This window comes from Silene latifolia, chromosome 10 (genome assembly GCF_048544455.1).
Source record: "Silene latifolia isolate original U9 population chromosome 10, ASM4854445v1, whole genome shotgun sequence".
Classification (NCBI taxonomy): Eukaryota; Viridiplantae; Streptophyta; class Magnoliopsida; order Caryophyllales; family Caryophyllaceae; genus Silene; species Silene latifolia.
In genome coordinates this window covers 125,532,018-125,554,804 of record NC_133535.1, presented here as the reverse complement: position 1 = coordinate 125,554,804, position 22,787 = coordinate 125,532,018, and the positions used below count along the sequence as shown (strand labels likewise).

The window sequence follows — 22,787 nt, the reverse complement described above, 5'->3', positions numbered from 1 at the left end:
TTAAGTGAACCACCCTCTTACAGGTGGCAGTTGGGCTGCAGGCCAGCCCGGTGCAACACAAGTGCGCACGACTTAATTTCAGACCAGTCTGTCCCATGGCACAGCAGGCTGCATGCCCAATTGCCCAGATTGGTTACCCTTTCTGGAAAAAAAAGGGACAGGCTCGTCTAAACTAAATGGTCCGTCTTACAAAAACCCTTTAGCTTACACAGGCCTTAAGTTGAATGGAAGAGGGCGTTTCACCCTTGGCATTAGCATTAGCATAGCCTATTTAAGTTGGTAAAACTTCACTTCCCTTTCGAAAATCAGACATCATCTACATATGTGTGCAGTAGATGATATCAGTATCTGTATGTTTACAGAATGATTGCTCATTTATTGAACAATGGACGATTTACAGTAAAGTGAGTAAACCTATACAAAAATACAGTGCATCATTATCAATTCACTTGAAGAATGAAAATTTCATATGCCTCGAAATACCTTTACAAAATGGAGTATCTCATTTTCTCCCCAACTAAAAAATACAATTGATCAAGTGAGAAGATGTAAGCTCTCTCTCTGTAACCGATCAGATGTGTAGCGATAAAGTAATTACATAAAACACAAGCAAAAACAGAAACAAAAATTGCCTTATAAGGACACATCACATGACGCTGTAAAAAATTTAAACTCGAAATCTTGCCAATATTTTCTTCATCTTCAAATGCGATGATAAAGGGCATCGGTTCTTCCCTAATCTCATGTTTCAGATTCTACATTTGTACTTTCAGTTTGCTCACCAAGAGTAAAACGAGTAAATCGACGTACCTTAATGTTTTCTCCAAGTGCAGCAACTGTTTGCTTCACAAGATCCTTCACTAAAATACTGTCGTTCTTTATGTAGGCCTGCTCCAAAAGGGCAAGTTCTCCGAGCCTCTTTGATATTCTTCCTTCCACAATTTTCTCCCGAATATTCTCGGGTTTTGACAATATGTCTTCCCTTTGCATCTCGATCTCTTTTTCCTTGCTCACGATGCTCTCAGGTATATCTTCCACCGAGACATACTGCACTTGTGGGCAAGCTGCAACTTGCATTGCCAAATCATCCACCAACTCCTTGAAATTTTCACTTCTACCCACAAAGTCAGTTTCACAATTGACTTCGATAAGTACTCCAATGCGGGCATCATGAATATAAGTTCCGATTCTACCCTCAGCAGCAAGTCGAGTCGATTTCTTTTCGGCACTTGAAAGGCCCTTCTTTCTGAGATACTCCTGAGCTTTCTCAAGGTCTCCACCAGTTTCTGAGAGAGCTTTCTTGCAATCCATCATGCCGGCTCCGGTTTCTTCTCGCAATTGCTTAACCAAGGCAGCAGAAACTGCAACTGTTGCCACTCTGCAATATTCATTAAGACTCATTAGCTAATGTAACTTCACCTCTACGCTTCAGGGGGCACTCCTGTATCCGACACAATACTCAAGGACATGGGTACCAAAACAATGAGTTTTTGGTGATTTTATGTCTCGTGTCTCAGTTACCTCTTTCTGTATCAGTCACAAAAATCCAAATACTTGTTTATTTTGATTGAATTTCTGTTTTGAAGACATGCCCATGTACCCGTCCCTGAATATTAGGGGAGTAGGGGGCAGAGACGCAAAGTACCCGTGTCTCGATATTTGAGTCATGACAAGTTACAGAGTCACATACTTGGACATGTATTTGTTAACTGTACCCAGTCTAAGTAATATAGCTCCTCCGGAAATTAACTATCATTATCTGAGTACTGAGCGTAGGGCGCAAAAGGGGAGAGGTTGAGAAATTGGCAAATCAGATTACTCTAATTGTCTCTCTTTTTCAAACAAAATCTAAAGATTTATTTTGATGTCAAGTAGCAACTCTTTCAGTAATACTTGAAACATGAATGAAAAAATGGATGAAAAATATGCTTAGCTTGTGCATTTGCTTTTTTTGGATGTGATTCACTGCATTATAGACAAATAATGTGCATTAACAGAACATACATGAGAACTTAATGCAGAGTTGCAAACACAGGAGGAATCTTATCAGGAGTCTAATGCCTACAATAATCTGTGACTGCATGAATACATTTTGTATGGTAGTACCCCAACAAGATATATCCATATACGTTTAAAGATGTAGCACAGAACAAAGCAGAGAGTGTCACTGTATACGCAGTCATCAACAGCGATGTTTACAAAAAGGAAATATTAACACAAACAAGACATATCAAATATATGCAAACTGATCCAACAGAACTCAAGTACAAGAACTAATATAATCGCCATGATTTCTAAATAAAGCAAGAATAGATGCCACAATGAGTAATTTCAATAATGGTATTAGATCTTGCCTGTGACACTGCATAGCGACCGAGTAATATAAATTTTGTATCTGGGTCAAATAATGTGGTGGTATGTATGTATTTAAAAATGAGTTTTGGTATGCCGGGCATTGGCCACATTTATAGCACAACAGTTGTGATCAGGCCTAGACGGCCGCTTACGATATCAAATCTCAACCAATTTTTTATACCCTAATTTGAACTTTCAAGAACTTGTGGGAACAAGTAATTTTGTAGGGTATCTAAGTTCTGCGCCCAAATTTTATGTTTCCGCAAAAATGAGCATGGAAAAACAGTACAAACAAGAAAGTGTTTCCATTTACAGTCAACTAGGCATGAGCATGAAATAAAGCACAAAAACAGTGTAAAAACTTACTTTTCAACAGGTTTTTCTGTCTCAACTGCAGCAGGCTCTTCTTTTACAGGTACAGGTGCGGGTGCAGGTGCTGACTTAGCAGCTGTTTGAGCAGCAACCTCCGCAGCAAAGTCCTGGTTCTTCTTTGCCAAACCCTCTCCAAGGTTATATCTAATAAACCTCCTCACTTTAATGTTTTCTCCGATTGTTGCAATTGTTTGCTTCACCCAGTCCTTCACAGCCACCTTGTCATCTTTGATGTATGGTTGCTCAAGTAAAGCCAAGTCTCCAAGCCTCTTGTTGACCCGCCCTTCAACTATTTTCGATCTAAATTGTTCAGGTTTGGATAACAGATCTTCCTTCTGCATTTCAATTTTTGTTTCCTTTTCTACAATTTCTTTGGGAACATCTTCTGTAGAAAGATACTCTACTTGAGGGTAGGCAGCCACTTGCATAGCCAGATCCTCGACGAGTTCCCGAAAAATATCACCCCTAGAAACAAAATCAGTTTCACAGTTCACCTCAATAAGAACGCCAATACGACTGTCGTGAATGTAGGAGCCTATTCTCCCTTCAGCCGTGGTTCTGCTTGATTTTTTATCAGCACTTGCCAATCCTTTCTTTCTAAGATATTCTTGGGCTTTAGCAATGTCTCCTCCCGTTTCAGCCAGCGCCTTCTTGCAATCCATCATCCCCGCTCCAGTCTCATCTCGTAGCTGCTTTACAAGGGCAGGGGAGATAGCAGCTGAAACCAGAAAATAAATAAATTGAGAAACGTGGACAACCATTTTTCACCACCAAGGAAATAGATGAAAAAATTCGGATTTGCTACATGTTCATCAAAGCTAAAATCCTGATATGTTGATCATCTGGCTTAAACTTATACCAGTAGTCTCTTGAGAGAGCCTCATATTAATATAATCTAAGACTGGGCCTTTAACTAAAAATCCACCCCTATACCAATAACACACAAAAAAACTGAAATCAAAGAAAGAAACACTCCATCATATAGATCAGTCTAACAATAATCTATAATGAAACTGTCTCCGTGAAAAAAAAAATTAATACATATGCCATGGTGAAAGGTCAAATAAACCATTTAAGTACCATCTTATACTCATGTAGGTGGTCTAACCATAGTTATTCTTCCCTTTTTCGTAAGTATTTCTTTTCTTTTGGGACACGAGTGGGGGGCCTCAGCCATTCTGCATCCATGTAACTATTTACCTGCCATTAAATGAGCAAAGGAGGAAAAAACACGAGAACAAATACACCCTCACTGATTGTCATACTCATAGATGTTAAAGTATTAGTACATTATAAGCTAAAAAGGCGCTGCATAAAGTTTTAAACGTAAAACTAGATAAGCCCAAACCAATTTCATTACAGTGAGCAAAGCTTCATATGAAACTAACAAAGAGTGTTGTGAGCAATGTCTCTGGCTTCAAATGAGTAAAAGAACCAGTACACGTGCACAACTATGAATCTACGAACCTTTGGCATTGCCTTCAGGAATAGGTGCCTCCAATTCAGCTGAAGATTCATTTGAGTCAGTTATACTTCCATTGCCTTCAGGAATAGGCGTCTCCAATTCAGCTTCATTTGTCACGTTTTCAACTGAGACATCCTCTTTAGTACTAACATCCTCAGCTTGAGTTTCTGGCACTTGTGGAATCTCGGATATTGAGGTTTCAACTTTATCTTCAACAACAGTAGCTTCTTGGCTAGTTATTGTGACTTCTTCATTGGTATTTACATCTGCAGATATATCAGCATTCTCGCTATTTAGATCATCTACCACCGAGGTCAACTCAGAATCAACTTCTTCTGACTTGGCTTCCACATCTCCATCTTGGATAGTAGCTTCACCATTAAGGTTCTGAGATATATCAGTTAAAGAGCTTTCTTCAGTATCATCTTTGGTCAAAGTGTCACCTTCATCGCCTCCAGTAGTTGTTTCCGCTACATTTTCTATGGCTGCCTCATCTTTATCCTCTGTGACACCATTTACAGCGTCTTCCACCTCAACTACAGAATCTTGCTGTGCTGAACTTTCGGCAGCTTCCTCCACTGTTTCCCTCTCATCCAAAAATGCAGCAATATCCTTGTTTCTACGGAAAGCGACTACAAAGGGGTTCGTTGCTGTGTGAACAACTCCCTGGTTTAACGAGGAATCCATTTTTTGCGCATCTTCCTCTTTTTTCATGGTTAAGGTCACTATGCCTCTTGCAATTCTCAGCACGCGAACATTAACTTCTTGTCCAACCTCTAATGATGTGTTCCCCATTACATTTCCAAAACCATCATCGGGTTCTTCTGATGTCGGCAAAAAACCCTCCTCGTCCTCGGGAAGAGATATAAATGCACCAGCCCGTGCAAAATTTTTAACAGTGCCCACAAGATCCTGGCCTTTCACAAACTTTGAGGCTTTCTTAAAATCTTCCCTCTTTTGACCTGGCTTATTAGGGCTCCTTTTAGGTGACCTAGTCGTGTCACTGTTTGCGTCTTTCTTTTGCTGTGGCTTACTGCTGCTATCATCCTCACGCATTGAGAGCGATATTCTACCGGTTTCAGTGTTCACTTCTACTAGTCTCACTTTAACCTCTTGTCCTAATGAAACAACATCATTAACATCCTTAACAAAGTTATCACTCAATCTGGAGACATGCACCAAACCATCTGTAAATGCTCCAAAATCAACAAAGGCACCAAATGGCTGGATTGATCTCACTTTTCCATTAAATATTGCCCCAGGAACCAAGTCCTCATCCTTTACAGGTGGCATCTCACTCTTCCTTCCTTGTCTCCGCCTGGCCCGAGTAGCATCAGTACCCACGTCAGGTTTCGTAGAGGGATCCTCCTTTGCTTCAACTTCAACTGCTGAATCTTTCTCCTCTACTGCTACATCTGTGTCTGTGGCTGACACCTTTCTTATCGTTTGATGTGAAGCAGACCCATTTCTCAATTGTGGAAATACTATGGGGATTCGTGGAAGAGTTGTGAAAAGTCTCTGAGAGGATAATGCTTGTTTTGTGGAGTTTCCATAGTAGCTGTATCTGGAAAAACACCTGTTCTTCCTACTTGAAAGAGTATTAACAGGCACAAATGAAATACTGCTCACTGTAGAAGGAATTACTGGCGTCATTCTGTCTTGTGCATAAAATTACGGAATTTGAGTTGAGACTATTAAATCATTCCTATGCACCTGCAAAAAAGTGACCGTGAGCCTTCATCAGAAAGAAAATTTAAGATTGTTGTAATACACTAATACTCATTTAAGATTTTCTAAAATTCTTGGTTGGTGACGAATATTCTGAATGTTTTTAAGTGGTCATTCTTGAAACTTTTAGTTGGACAATAATGGATGACATAATTTCTCCTAATCTCCTTTTGAGCACCATACTCCATGGGTAGAAAAACCAAAGTACATTCTACATTTTACAACTTACGTATCCAATTCCTATAGCTAGAAAGGCACATTGGTTTAACTTAATTCTATGTTAATTCAATACTTCACTTTTGATGACTATTGCGCGTCCTACACTCTGATGCATCAACTAGGCAGGACCCTTCTATTCACTATCTTAATCTAAAAACTTGAACCGTTTTTATAAAACGGCCGTATCCAGACAGTCCGACACCGTGTCATGTCTAACACTTGTAGTTGAGTCTAACTTATCAGAAAATTTCTAAATTGTACAAAGTGCCAGAATGACTACATAACGGCGAGATTGCAGTATGCCTAAGTCATCGACATATAAAAGAGTAACAACAGCCTCACCTACAACAGTATATTTCTGTATAGTGAATACACGGTTAAGCTTCTGTGGCAACTAAACTAAATTCTGAGTTTTGTTCTGCACAAAGGATCAATTAAACTTCAAAAAGAGACATACCCAGAAAAAATAAAGAAGAACCCATTATTAAGAAGCAAATATAGAACCTTAATAAAACCATAACCTATTAAATTATACAGTAGCTTAGACAAAGACAGAATTTCATAAAGTTGACATTAAACTAAATATAAGAAAAAAATGGTACCTTTATACAATTGGGTGATTATAGAAATTAGACAGCAATGTATAAACTTGAAATTAGAAGGTAACTGGAGAAAATAGGATAAACCCAGAAAAGTGAGATTATCAGTTTATCTGTTACTCTGCTCTCTCTATCTCTATCTGTGATTGAGGAAATTGTAGAAAGAGGGAAATGAAAGGTGAGGCTTCAACTCCTTATCTTACTCAGGCTTGGACCAACATTTGGATCTTATGTTTTGCCATGCTCATGCCCAAGCCTGCTATTGCTTCTTGGGCTCTAGAGATCCATTATCCATGTTATCAATTTCAGCTCTTTTCAATTCAACTCGGCTTTATTTTGTTCAGTTTAATTCAACTTTAGGCAGTTCTATTCACTTTATTTATTTACAAAATTAACTCTTACTTAAGCTATATTCAGTTCACTTCAGCTCCATTCAGTTCAGCTCAACTTCATTCAATTCGATTCAACTCGTTTCAGCCAAAAAAAAAAAAAAAAAAAACAGGGTCTTAGTGGCTCACAAATAGACATGATCAATGGTTCTTTCGGATTGGGGTTGGTTCGAGTCGAGTGAAGGTTGGGGTTAGAGGTATGGTTTATTATAGGCATGTGTTTCAACAATCTAAATGGTCTTTTGGGTCTGGCACATGTTGGGTTAAGTGGGTATGTTTTTATTTTAGGCGTGTTTACATTACGGATGAATATGGTTTTTAGGGATTAAAGAGTTTAGAGAGGGCCTGATAAACTGACCCGAAGTGAATGACTCACCTGATTAACTTAACCCGTACCTAAATTGAAGACTCCGATTTGACCCGACTCTATTCAACCTAACCTAGATGTTTATTGTTACATACTGTCCGTTATCTCTAGATAACTTGATAACAACTCGAAATGACTCGGCTCAAATTCTTGCAAATCCGAACAACCTGAACCCGACCCGATTGACCCATTTACCAGGTTTATATTAGGATATGTCTGTGAGCTTGTGGTTAATATTAAGGCGTTGATGGGCGAGGATTAGGTAGTAGCCTAGGACCAGCAACACTCTGGTTGGTTTGTGTAAATTTGGATTTCAGATTATATTAAGATCAGGCAATATAAAGTCATATTCTCTTCTATGGAAAAGAGCTCAAGTGAATTGAATTAAATTGAAATGAATGAAATTGAGCTGAATTAAGAGTTAATTTGAATGGAGCTTAGTTGAACTAGCTTAGTTGAATTAAGCTGAGATGAACTGAATGGAGTTGAGCTGAACTAAAATTAGTTGAAATTAAGCCTAAAAGAATTTGGTCTTAGTGGAGTTGCCAAGTCTAACTCGACTCGAGTTCGAGAAAATAAGATCCGACAGGACCTGAAAACGTTGCAAATTGGAACCGGCACGACCTTACCCGCTGATCATCCGTACCCGACAAAACCTGATTAAGGTAGACTTGACTCAAAAGATAATCTGAAAGATGGCTGGATCCAAAAATTAACCCAACGTTGACTTGAAATATAACCTCGACATTGACAAAAAGCTAAGTCAAAGTGATAAAGGCCAAAAGATAACTAAGAAAAAAAAAATGCTAAAAAATAGTATTAAAAAGTCAAGGCGATATAACCAAAGGATTTTCCAAAAAATATTCAAAGTTATCTAACCTTTAACTTGCTAAATAATGACCAACACAACTCGAACTTGTAAAATAACCGGAAATCGACCTGATGATGAATTGATGAGTCAAAACAAGTAAAACCTGAACCAGAACGGAATTGACCAACAAAATACCAAAATGACATGACCCGAGACTGAACCTGATATTGACCGACTTAACCAAAACCAACCCACGCACACAGGCAAATTTAAATAAAAGACATGACTCGAACTCAACCCGAACTTGAACTTGAACTCGAGTTAAGAATTGTCCCAACCGGTAAGCGACGTGAATCCGGTTCAAACCCGACCCGTACTTATACATGACTTGATATGAGTTATCAACCTTCTCCGGTTATCCCTTCCACCTTTTTTTTGCTCTCTCACAATCGATTAAGATAATATATATCGTGTAGGGTTAATGACAAGTAGATGAAGCCAAATATAATATATTTAATTTTAACCGGTTATTATTAGTGGAGAAAGTAAAAGAGAATGTAAAAAAGAGAAGGTGGATAACAATTCTCATAAAAATATGTTAATGGTTACACATTTGTATACAAGTTTGTAAGGTGACTTGGCAAAAAATAAGATGACATTGTCCGTCTTAAACTTAAGAAAACTCAAGTGTCATACACTTGTGTATATACAACAAATATATTATTTTTTTCCTATATATACATTCATATATACATAAATGGTATATATTTGACATATATTAAATTTAAGACAGATAATGTCATTTTATAGGAGACTGTGTATTATATGTGTTTCAGTGCTTAACATTATAATAGAAAATTAGAAATTTTGTCAATTTGATGATGTGTCATACAAAAACCTCTTTAGAGGTTGATCTTTTGTGAATATCCTTAATCTAGTGGAACCAAGACTCGTCTAACTAAAAGCCACATAGGGTATAGTCGTACTCTCTCTACTTCTCTAATTTGTTTCACATTTCTTAAAATGACTGTTGGGTTTGTGCCTTCGATTCTGTTAAAAGCCACATAGGGTATCCATATCTGTTATTGGGCTAGGTCTGTCTTGGGCCTTGATTAGGTCATTCTGTATTAGGTCTTAGAGAGTATTATATAAACTCTCTAAGCCTCTACCTAGCAGATTATGCTTATCATACCGTCGAATCAGAATCAAAACTCCTCACATATCAATAAAACTCTCTCCTTCCCCTGTGGACGTAGCTAACACACCGTTAGTGAACCACGTAAATCGTGTGTTTGTCTCTTTATTGTTTTTATCGTTCTTTCTTGCTTGTTATAACAAACGGTATCGAGCCTTCGGGTTCTGACCGACCGAGAAAGATGTCGGCGATGAACATAAAGATCGATCGCTTTACGAGGAGGAATAGTTTTAGTCGTGGCGGATCAAGATGCGGGTTTCGTTAAACCAAAGCAAGAGTTGTGGGCACCGCTTTCGGATAAGAAGACGGAAAGCGCAGAATCGCTGCGCTCATCGCTGCCCATACGCTCGAGATGGCGTCCGGAGGAGAAGGCACATTCAACGATTATGTTGTGTCTTGCGGATGATATCATCACCGAAGTCGCGGAGGAAACTACGCGCAAAGCCGGTGCGTGGAAAAAGCTTGAGAGTCTTTATATGACCAAGTCTTTGACCAATAAGTTGCTTCTTAAGCAACGTCTGTTTAGTCTGAGAATGCAGGAAGGTATGCCTCTTCGAGATCATTTAGATCAGTTAAACACAATTTTACTAGAATTACGTAATATTGATGTTAAGGTAGAAGATGAGGATGCGCATTAATTCGTTAGTTTCTTTACCATTATCGTATGAGAATTTCGTACAGTCTTTTATTGTTGGTAAAGATATTGTTACTCTAGAAGATGTTAGGTCGTCTCTTCATGCTAGAGAACTGCGCCATAAGGCGGGTAGTACAGTATTGCAGAGACAATCAGTGCGGGGTTAGCGACAGTGGGGGTTATGGACGGGGAAATTCGGGGAAGAAAAAGTATAAGAAGCCTTCTTATTCGGGTTCTTCTAATTCCTTGGTACTTACAGTAATTCTGGTTCTTATGTTTCTAGAGGTCCTAAACCTAGTGATGTCTCAGTAACTCTTTGTAAAGGAAAGGGGCATTGGAAATTCGATTGTCCCAAGAAAGATAAAAAGAACAAGTCGATCACATCTGTGGTGTAGCGAGATGCGGGTTCCGAGGAAGATGATTATGCTCTAGTTACGAGTAGGGTCACGCATCACATTGATGTGTGGATTCTAGATTCTGGAGCATCTTACCATATGTGTCGGCGCAGGGAGTGGTTTACAACTTATGAACGGGTAGATGGAGGCACTATTTCTATGGCAAATAGTCTTTTTTGAGATAGTTGGAATCGGCTCGGTCGGGGTAAGGACACATGATGGTAAATTCTCGTACATTGAACGAAGTTAGACATGTTCCACGATGACAAAGAATCGATCTCTTTAAGTACGTTAGACGAAGGGTTTGACTTTCAAGGTGTAGGTGGAGTTCGAACGTCTCGCAAAGGTTCGAATGTAATTCGAGGGGTATCAAGCATGGTACTCTATATTATCTTCGGGGATCTACTCTGTCGGGTTCATTCTTTGTTGCATCCTCGGATGTTGATAAAGAAGATCGACTAAGTTGTGGCATATGAGACTTGGTCATATGAGTGAAAGGGGGATGCAGACTCTGTCAAAAGAAGATCTTCTGTGTGGTCACAAGGTCAAGAATCTGGATTTCTGTGAGCATTGTGTTTTTGGGAAGCTACATCGCAGCAAGTTTCCTAAAGTAGTGCATAGGACCAAGGGCACACTTGATTACATCCATTCTGATTGTTGAGGTCCTTCTAAGGTGGAGTCTTTGGGAGGTCACAGGTATTTTGTGTCTATTATTGATGATTATTCCAGGAAGACTTGGATTTATTTGATGAAGCACAAAAACGAAGCCTTCACTCACTTTAAGCAGTGGAAGGCATTAATGGAGAATCAAACTGGGAAGAAGGTCAAGAGGCTGCGAACTGATAACGGCCTAGAGTTTTGTTGTTCTGAGTTCGACGTATCAATAAAACTCTGTGCGTTTGTCTCTTTATTGTTTTTATCAGTTCTTTCTTGCTTCTGTTATAACAATGACAAATGTACAAAGATGTTCCACGTTCCTTAATAGTCTATCATTTATCAATTTGTTTGTACTCATCATGTGTTATTTCGATTTCGAGAATATTTTGTACCAAATGATTGTTTTACAAGAGAGTTGCTCCACATTTTAATAAGAGCTCCAACTCATATAATGAGCATCGTACATCGATAAAAGACGAGAGAATTAAACACTTTATAAATTATTGAAAGGAGGTATTAGCCTAACTAATAGTTAAGACGAAGGTATTGTGACAATGATTCATGAGATGGAATTCCCCTTTTCTTTATATTATACTGTATTGGCCTTACTTACCCCTCATTTGACACAAAAAAAGGGTACTAATCAGTTTTTGAACTATATTCGAACCCTGTAATAACCCCATGCATATAATCTAAATCGAAATGTTTTCTACTAAACATACTGATTAGTTAAATTTCCACCAAATCTAATGATTAATTAAGAGGATGGAGTAGTTGGTCAATCTTGCTTTGGAAGGTTAAGGAGATTCCAATCTTGCTTTCCAGACTAAAGGGACTTCATTCATCCCCCCATATCTTATGATATGAAGGTTGTACCTGCAGATTATGTAATCTGATCTTCTTCTTTTAACTGATCACGTCCTTAGAACTAAGTAGTTTATATGCATGGGACCCCTTGTTTCTTAGTCTTATGTGTTTAAGATTAGCTTAAGTGTATCACCACACATGTGCTTCCAAGATCGTCATCTCTTTTCTGATACCCAAGGAACACGTACATATTATTAAAAAATAAAGGTACTACTAAGTATTATTGCTTTGACCAAAATCATCTATCGCATAATGTGTTTCATGAAGAATAATATGCAATTGCAGATTAAGAGAAGAATAATATAATTAAGCTTTGTTTATTACTTAGCAGGTTATTAAAAGAAGTAGATTTATGAAGTAAATTATAAATGATATATTGGATTGACAAATTTGTCTATTATATTTTAATTAGCAGACTCAGTAGAAATGTTTGGTAATAATTAGCAAATTTATGTTAATAAATTATTGTATCTATATGTAAATGATTGACTTATTTATGTTTTACGATATACTAAGGTCGTTTGGTTCACAAAGGTGGAATGAAATAGCAAATAGGTTGGAGTTTGATACATGGGAGGAATGGATTTAGATACTCCTACCACTTCAAAGTTGTTTTGTTTGGTAATCTTTAATGCTTATGAGTAGGGCTGTTTACTCAGTGGTTCAGACTAAAGACCAGACCGGACCGGACCATTTGGTCCGGACCAGACAGGACCGAATTTTGTTTGGTCCGGTCCACGGTCCACCTATTTACTCTACTTTGGTCTTCGGTTCGGTTCTGGATCAACCCGAATAGACCGCGGACCGTACCATGGACCGAAGTTATGTAATAAAACAATTTTTAAATTTGTAATATTATTGATTTATTTTCTACTTTTTTTTTATTTTTTTTACACGTATTATAAGATGTGTAATTATATAGTTAAATCTAGTAAAAAAATAATGTTGTTTATTTTGATCATTACGAACTTCTCGAGTTCTAGTTTTATATGCTAAAACATGTCAATGAAAATAATATTTGGTCCATTTGGTCCGGTCCGGTCGAGTCCACGTGTTTTTATGGTCCAGACCGGACCGGACCAATATTAATATGGTCCGGTCCTCGGTCCACTTCTTAACCCTTATTTGGTCTTCGGTCCAGAGAGTTTGGTCCGGTCCGGTCCGGTCCCGGACCAATGAACACCCCTACTTACGAGGGAATGAAGTTGGCCTGGGAACTTGGGCAGAAAGTAGAGAATGAGATTTTAGGGGGTTGAAATGAGTTAAAATTGATCAAATATCTAAATCCATTTCAAAATCATCCAACCAAACACTATATAATGAACCTAATCCAATACATTCCCCACACCATTTCAAAACTCTCAACCAAACACCCCCTAAATATATTGGAGAGGAACAATATATTGTATGTAAACAGTAGATTGGAGGTCAATCTATTGTTTCAATATATTATTTAGTAACAAACACTTAGATTAGTAGATTGGTGAAACAAACATGCAAAAGCCTTGAATACAATTTTCATAATATATCATTTACCATACAAGGCCTTAGCATGAATGAGGTTAATTTCCTCGTAAGAAAAAATTACTCCAAGTAGCAACCGGGAGAAAAAAAAAATTAAACTCCAACACCTTCAAGTAATTTCATTACTCAACATTTTGATCTATTGGTAGAAGTTAATAGAATTTAAATTTACATATTTAGGTATCCTTTGATTATCTTGATAAGACTACTTCATGAACAACATGATATTTATTTTTACGGAAAATTCACGTAGTTCCCTCAAACTTTGCCATTTTGTACGTGGTACCCAACTTTTTAAGTTTGTGCACATGTAATCCTTGAGATTTGATTTTGAAGCACAACGTAACCTTTTTATCGTTTTTAAAATTTTCGATTGAGCATAAATCATAGACCAGAAATCGCAATTGACTAATATTTTTCTTTCAAATTGATTATCTCTTCGTGATCTATAGATTGATAAAACAAAAATGGTCATTCGGAAATTTAAGATCGAAAATATGGTTAATTTGATATTTTCGTTTAAAAAAAAACCCTATAAAATGTAAGTCGGCAATTTTTTTTCTCAAATCGTAAATTATGAAGAGATAATCATTTTAGGAAAAAATTTTGTCCCATTCTGAATTCCGGTCTAGGAGTTATGCGCAATTGAGTTTTTTTATAGCGACAAAAAAAATATGTTGTACATGAAAATCAAACATGGGGAGTATCATGTACACAAACTTAAAAAGTTGGGTACCACATGCAAAATGGCAAAGTTCGAGGGTACCACGTGAATTTTTCGTTATTTTTATTTTATTTTTGATAAAATGTGAGCTTTTTATTAACTAATCAAACCAATTACATCATCAATATTATGCCATTCTTGGGCCACATACAACAGATTAAACTATGATATCAGTGCTATGTAGCCAGTTTTTGTCATTCCTCATCACAAGTTGAGTTACCAATTAGGGCACTCGAACATGCACCAGTCTCTTGATTTCTTTGACAATTGCTTCAGGTCTTATCATGCTCAATCTACCTTGCAACGATTTCTCTCCCATCCATATCAAATACCAACAGACATTCTTCACCATTTCACACACCTTCTTCTGAAACTTAGTAAAATGATTGCTACCTCCATTGAGTCTCAACTGCAACCATTCTTCTATTCTTCCACACTGTCAAGTATAATGCTACTTTACACACATTTTGAGAATAGTTGTTCATGTGTTTCAACACCTCATTCACATACACATCTATTAGTCTCACTCAGGCCAGTCTGATACATTTTAGCTCTTATGTTCAATGCCTCATGCTTGATCAACCACCCAATAAAGAAATGGTTAGGAAAACACCATCTATCTCAAACATCGTCTTTGTACCACAAGAAAGAAGGGTGCACACTTTTCAACCAGCAGTACACATAACTTATAAAGTATCCCTTAGGATCATGGATCCAATTATGATTGTTAAACCCTGCTCGTATAAGGCCTCAGACCTAACAGATATTCCTCCAATTCCAATTAGAATCAGGAAGAGGATAATAGTCATTCCAATCAGTACCTTTTAAATATACTTGCTGGTCTATCCACTGGACCCATAATCTATCAGCCTTAGTATAGATCCAGTACACCAGCTTATCCATAGTAGATATATTCCACACCCGACCCCTGCTTCTTTGATACCTAATCCTCTTTCTTTCTTGTATTGCAACAACACATCTTATGCCAGGCTACTAAGGGAGCTCTATGATATTCAGTATCTCAATTCCATAAGTAGTTCCTACATACAGCCTCTATCCTTTTAATAATCATCTTAGGCAAAGAAAAATTGAAGCCCAGTAGTTATGTAAAGTATTAAACACATCATCAATTAGGACCAATCTTCTTGCATAGCTCGGCTTTCTAACCCCAATGCCCCTAATTTTATTCACTATCTTTTCTACCAATACGTTACCGTTAGTCCTTATCAGTCTTCCAGCTTGGATACAGATGTACCAAGGTATTTAAAAGGTAATGTGCCCTCATAAAACCCATAAATTTGGATGATTTCATCCATAACTCCTCATTCACCTCATTAAACACAACTTCTGATTTGGAAGCATTCACTTTCAGGCTAAAGGTAGCTGAAAATGTAGATAAAGTAAGCTCTGAGTAATAACATGATAGACCTCACATCCCCTTTGCGAAACATTAGCAAATCATCAGCAAACAACAAATGATTAAGCTTCAAACCTACACACAAAAGGTGATACTTGAAATATCATTTCTGTAACACCCTCTTCTTACCCGGCCAAGGTAATTAGGAGATGTTACCATCTCGGTTTCTCGAGGCGGTAAATCGGAGATACAATAAAGAAACATTTATTATAAATAACAAGTTTAGTGATTACAAACCATAAACTAATGAATAAAATTCAACTCATGACTACTATACTCTTCTAACCAACTATATTCGTCTCGTGACACATCAAGCTCGTCCCGTCTCCCGCGTGCTATCCAAACAACCTGTACTTAACCTGCTCCCCATATGATCGGAAATATCATATGGATCGACACAGACCACCCCGGAAATAGGTGACAATTACACAGACACACAAACGTCGGTTTCAATAAATAAAGTGTGACACAACTCAAAGTGTGTGAGTATGCAACATGACCATAATACAAATGAGACGGTATCAAACAACCACCACCACGGTACCGGGACACGCCCAGACGTACCCATAACCACCACAGTACCGGGACATGCCCATATATACCGACAACCACACTGGTACCCGGACACGCCCAGACATACCAATAACCACAAACAGGTACCGGGACACGCCCAGATGTATCGGGTCCGGAAGCCAACCGGATCCCCTGCCAGACGTCGTATCTCAATCACACGAGTCCCTCTGTAACTCAAGCCATTAATGTGCACATCCCTCTTGGAGTGGAAAACTCCAAGAGGCGACTTAAGCGTAAGATGGTCTCCCAACCACCTTACGTCTCCGTAACAACAAGTAAACCACCATGTCCACCGACATACAAGACTATGCAATAAATGCAAGATACCGTATAACATGTCAATTACCGACTCATCCAATGCAATTGATAACAAATGACTCATATAACAAATAAACACAATATTGAAATTGAGTAGGATAAACCTACCTTTTAGCATACTCCGTAAGCAATCCAAATAATAATAATACAACTCCATAAAACTGTCACCTAAATACGATAATTAAATACGTATAATTATTAACTAATTAAATTAATTACGAATTAAATAATTAAATATAAACCCGTCTTAAGCTATTTAAATCCCGACTCATAATACAACGAAAACGCGGGAGTCTGACGGAAAAAATCCGTCAGTAACGGCAAAAATCCGTCAGTATTTCCGTTTCTCGACGGAAATTCCGTCAGGAATCCGCGGCAGTGATTTTCGTCACTAAAATCACTGTCATGACGGAATTTCTGTCAGTAAAAGACATTTTTTTTTTTAACCAAATCTCATATACACTTTTAACTAAAGTAGGTACACTTTTTACCAAAATTCTATATACGCATTTTAAGAATGTAGATACTTTTTTTTTTTTTTTTTTTTTTTTTTTTACCAAATCTCATATATACACTTTTAACTAAAGTAGGTACACTTTTTTCAAAAATTCTATATATGCATTTTAAGAATGTAGATAATTTTTTTTTTTTTTTTTTTTTGTTTTTTGTTTTTTTTTACCAAATCTCATATACACTTTTAACTAAAGTAGGTACACTTTTTACAAAAATTCTATAAACGCATTTTAAGAATGTAGATACACCTTTTTTTTTTTTTTTTTTTTTTTTACCAAATCTCATATACACTTTTAACTAAAGTAGGTACACTTTTTACCAAAATTCTATATACACATTTTAAGAATGTAGATACACATTTTTTTTTTTTTTTTTACCAAATCTTATATACACTTTTAACTAAAGTAGGTACACTTTTTACCAAAATTCTATATACACATTTTAAGAATGTAGATACACCTTTTTTTTTTCTTTTTTTTTTTTTTTTTTACCAAATCTTAGATACACTTTAGACACTCCTAGGTAAGCTTTTTTCAAGAATTCTAGATATACTTTATAACAATACAAATACATTTTTTTTCCGTTTTTTTACAGCTACTAGATACATTACAATACATGTCAGATACGCTTTTTTTTTTTTACCAAATCTTAGATACTGTGGACATGGCCCACCTGCGAGCCCACTTCGATCTGTGGACATGCAGCGGTCTTTTGAAAGCCACGCTCGGCGGCGTAAAAATGCTTTCGACCGGGTCGTTTTAGATCGGTCGGTTTCGTCTCGGTAAGGGTCTCGAAACGATTAGAGATGTTTGGAGTCGCCACCAAGCATTTGTGGGATGCTTGGAACCCGTTCGAAATCCACTTTATACCTCGGTCAAATCGAAGCACAAAGCAGCGTTTGACATAGATACTAAAGAAAAGGAAATCGTCCCTCTTTAGCATCTTATCTCTAAAATGACACTCGTACGCCCTAGATAAGGTCGTCCACTATCCAAAGTTTCTGAGTAAGAGGTGAAGGTACGTATTGGGAAGCCCTTTAATCAGACACCCAATCCCGCCCGCGGTAGCGGCCTCTACTGATCGATCTTGGTTGGTTGAATGCAAAAGTTGATAAAACGGTTTAAATGCATGAATGCGCATCCAATAATTTAAACCTAACATGTGAGAGCTTTCTAAGTCGGTTGATTTAATCCAAGTATCAAGTATAAGATGTCGAGTTGGATTTATGGTTGATTTGCATGCAAGACGGGAATTAAACATCCATTTACCGTATTAGGTTTATGGTGCATAACGTGATCCATTTGTCTTAGTAAAGCATTTTGCAAATGTGATTTTGAATAAGCAAATAGTCATCTGATCCGTCCTATATCCGGGCTAACCGGAGTCGGGATCGTCCTAGACGAGTGCTGGAAAGGGAACAGGCCCTGTACCAGATGGCTACATGAGGCGCGAGCCAGCCGGCGGTACAACGGGCCTCCCATGGTTTTGAAAATGAGAATTGAAAGGCCTGTTTAGGCGCGGGTCCGTCAACCGTTTAAGACGCGTTCTGACCATTTGGAAAACGTTTATAAAACGTATTGAAAAGTGGGTATTTGAACCCAATTTGATTTAAAAGGGTCGTTTAGACCGCATTTGTTGATTTGAATAACTAGACCCGAATAATCATCATTATTTTGATAATATTCGGTTTCGGGTTCGACTTTGACAAGCTTGACATGAATAGTTTTTGAAAATAATTATGAACTAATTGTTTTAAGTTCATTTGAATATCATTAGTCGATACTCATCATCGTACCCGGGTTAAAATCCGGCATGGTATGTAGAATCAAGGATGACTTTGTATTGGTGACTAATATGTTTGTTTTGAAAATGTAAAGAAATGATGAAAGGCTTTAAAATACCTCCCAAAAATGAAATAAAAGGCTTTAAAATACCTTTTAAATGTTATTAACTAAATATTATCACCGAAACACGGATTTAACCGTCTGGTATGACGAACCAAGGGTGAAAAATGTTTTATGGTTAAAACAAATAAAATAAGAAGATTTGAAAATATTTGAAATGGTAAAAACCGATTACAAATATGAAAATGAATTAAAGGGGAAAGACGAGAACAAACACAGTTGAGCTCTGACCTGGACACCCCATTTAGGCGCGGGCAAGCCGGCGAACCAAGGGGCTTTTGTCTCAGGCCAAAAAACAGTTTTGGCTCGTTTATCCCATGTTTTGGTTCATGTTATGCATGTTTTAGCATGTTATAGTCATAAAACAAATAAAAACATGATAAAAAGAGTATTTTACACCCTCATACTTACATGTTTGGTTATGGCGAGTGACCGACGTAAGTGTAACAACTTGTTTGGTCGGAAAAAACTCGGTTTAAAACCGTTTTGGTAAGTAAAAAGAGTGTTTTAAGATTAGTGACGGTGTAGTGGTTGAAGTGGCCGGTCAAGTGATTTAATGCACGATGACGGTACTAAACAATGCGTAAGGCTTGTATTTACGATCGGTAGGTCGTAAATACGCGTCGGACTGTGACTTAAGAAGTCGACCCACAAACCTTGAGTCCATAAGTCTCATTATGAGTCTTTGGATCTTGAAAATGGAGGGCTAAGATGAGAACCAAAAAAATAAGATTAATGCTCTAATTTTACCATCTTCCTCTAATATTCCAATTAACTACATTAATCCTCCTCATCTTTCATTCATCATCTCATTATCACATCTCCTCATTCTCTCTCGATAACTCACTTCTCCATATTCTCTCCAAAAAAACCAAGAAAAAAAAAAACCCAAAAAATCCAAATAAACTATTTACTCATTTATTCCTCATTCACCATCCACCTACCACCACCCACTGGACACCACCACAGTCGCCAACCCCGCCACCGCCGCCACACCGTCATTTTTTTTAATTTTCGTCTTTTTTTTTTTAACTTGATGTTTGGATGTTTTTTTTCCTCAAATATCGTCTTGCTATATAATATTATTTCAAATTTGAGAGTTTTTTTTATTTTAATCTTAAATCTACTAAAATAGATCAATTTTCATTGACCCGTTTTTTTATTCATTTCTGTTTTTTTTTTTCAATTTTAATGTTTTGGTCTTTTTTTTTTTTTTTTTTCCGGTTATTGGCATTCTTACAAATTATAGTTTGATTTTAGTACTAAATCTATTAATTATGAAATCTCATTGTTTACTTTTTTTTCACTAGATCTTTGATTTGTTTTACCATTTTTCAGATTTGATTTTCAAATCTCATTTTTTACTTTTTTCTTGTTTATATCGCTTTGTTAATATCCGTCTTGTTATATATATTTGCCAATTTTAGTATTTAAAATTTTGTCTTGGTATTGTGTGATTTATGATCTATTAAAATAACTTTTTCGGTTAAAATTACACTTTTTTTGTTAAAATTACACTTTTCTGTTAAAATTACACTTTTTTCTGTTAAAATAACAGTTTTTTTCCGGTTAAAATTACACTTTTTATCGTTAAAATTACACTTTTTTCCGTTAAAATTACACCTTTTTCTGTTAAAATTACACTTTTTTTCCGGTTAAAACCACACTTTTTTCTGTTAAAATTACACTTTTTTCCGTTAAAATTACAGTTTTTCCTGTTAAAATTACACATTTTTTCCGGTTAAAAATACACTTTTTTCTGTTAAAATTACACTTTTTTCTGTTAAAATTACACTTTTTTCCTTTAAAATTTCACTTATCTTCATTAAAGTTATATTTATCTCTATTATTAAAGTTACATTTATCCATAATAAGGTTACCCTTTCAATGACTAAAGTTACGCTTTTGGACTAAAGTTAGACCAATTTGGACTGAAGTTACACAAATTTGGACTAAAATTACACAATTTGGACTAACTAATGGAGTTATTTGTAACTTATATAATTTGGACTAAAGATACACAAATTTGGACTATAGTTATACAATTTGGACTAAAATTACACTTTTATGGACTAAAATTACACTTCCGTGGACTAAAATTACACTTTTGTAAACTAAAGTTACACATTTGTGGATTAAACTTACACATTTGTGGACTAAAATTACACTTTTTTGGACTAAAATTACACTTTTATGGACTAAAAGTACACTCATAAAACGATAAAAGATATACACTATCAATGTATTAAAGTTACACTTTAGTGAACAATGATTGAAATTGCACAATATCAATGACTCAAAATAAATGAATTGTGTAACTTTAGTCCAAATTTAGTTGTATTTTTAGTCCAAATTTAGTCGTAAATAGTGTATTTTTAGTCCAAATTATGTAATTTCAGTCCAAATTTGTGTAATTTTAGTCCAAATTTTGTAATTTTAATTCAAATTGTATAATTTTAGTCCAAATTTGTGTAACTTTAGTCCAAATTGTCTAAATTACTAATAACTCCATTAGTTAGTCCAAATTGTCCAAATTAGTTAGTCCAAATAGTCCAAATTAGTTAGTCCAAATAATCCAAATTAGTCTGTCTAACTTTAGTCCAAGAGTGTAACTTTAGTCATTGAAAGGGTAACCTTAACAGAAAAAAGTGTAATTTTAACAGAAAAAAGTGTAATTTTAACAGAAAAAAGTGTAAGTAACAGACAAAAGTGTAATTTTAAGCAACAAAAGTGTAATTTTAGCTAACAAAAATGTAATTGTAACAGACAAAAGTGTAATTTTAACATACAAAAATATAATTTTAGGTAACAAAAGTGTAATTTTAACAGAACAAAGTATAATTTTAACACCAAAAAGTGTAATTTTAACAAAAAAAAGTGTAATTCTAACAGAAAAAAGTGTAATTTTAATATATCCTAAATCACACAATACGAAGACAAAATTTAAAATACGAAAATTGGCGAATAATTTCATGTATTTTGATGCACTTTGTAGGGAAAATGCAACATCTGCAATAGAGACATGACAGTTGGACCATTATACACAGCACCTTGCTTCCACACCACTCACCACGATTGCTATCGCTACATGCTCCAAGATGACGGTCCTCACTGCATTACTTGCTCCGATAAAGCCGAAAATTAAAATAAAATAAACACCAACAATACTAGATCTAAAATAATAAAAACCAAAATAAGAAAACCAAAAAATCAAAAATTACAACTAACAACCCAACCACCCAACCCCTTCCCCATATCTATGAAAATAAAAAAAAAATACAAAATTTGTAAATAAAAAATAAAGAGATCCGAACAGCCCAGATCTGAAAAGAAAAAAGAAAAAAAAATTGAAATGAGGAGAGGAGGCGGGAGGATTTCAGCCGCAAGAAGAGGATGGTGGTTGTGTTCGAATGGCGGTGTTGGTGGCGGTATTCGAATGGCGAGGTGGCAGTGGTGGGAGGCTGGGTTGTTGGTGGTCGAAATCTCGGTGGTGGTGTTGTTGTTGATGATGTCGTGAGGTCTAGTGTTGCGTGGCGGTATTGATGACGGGGGTGGAAGGTGGTTTCAGATCTGAAAATAAGGGAGGAGAAGGATGTTGGTTGGTGACGGGCTTGGTGGAGGGAGATGATGGCTGGGTGAAGGTGGTGTCGGGAAGGTGGCCGGAAGGGTGGTGTCGGGGGATGGGCTAGTGGTAGCAGTGGTGGGTGATAGTGGAGGGAAGGAGATGCGGCAGTGAATAGATTATGAGGGTTGGTGGTGGT

The 22,787-nt window shown here is 36.6% G+C and overlaps 1 protein-coding gene across 1 annotated transcript; it reads right to left on the bottom strand.

Moving 5' to 3' along the window:
- Window positions 1-444: 444 nt before the first annotated feature.
- Window positions 445-6,943, bottom strand: LOC141605908 (polyprotein of EF-Ts, chloroplastic). The gene is made up of 4 exons (XM_074424836.1): window positions 6,742-6,943; window positions 4,195-5,905; window positions 2,722-3,445; window positions 445-1,378 (listed from the first exon to the last, which is right to left on the bottom strand). Exons 2-4 carry the CDS (start codon window positions 5,843-5,845, stop codon window positions 742-744), a joined length of 3,012 nt encoding a protein of 1,003 aa, XP_074280937.1. The 5' UTR covers window positions 5,846-5,905; window positions 6,742-6,943; the 3' UTR covers window positions 445-741.
- Between the last annotated feature and the right edge of the window lie 15,844 nt (window positions 6,944-22,787).

Bases quoted from the DNA above. Each gene is read 5' to 3' on its own strand.
- LOC141605908 (XM_074424836.1), bottom strand. From the start codon at position 5,845: ATGACGCCAGTAATTCCTTCTACAGTGAGCAGTATTTCATTTGTGCCT. The intron at 3,446-4,194 runs GTTCGTAGATTC...TTCTGGTTTCAG, and splicing joins TCCTGAAGGCAATGCCAAAG to CTGCTATCTCCCCTGCCCTT. The intron at 1,379-2,721 runs GTAAGTTTTTAC...TGAATATTGCAG, and splicing joins ACAGAAAAACCTGTTGAAAA to AGTGGCAACAGTTGCAGTTT.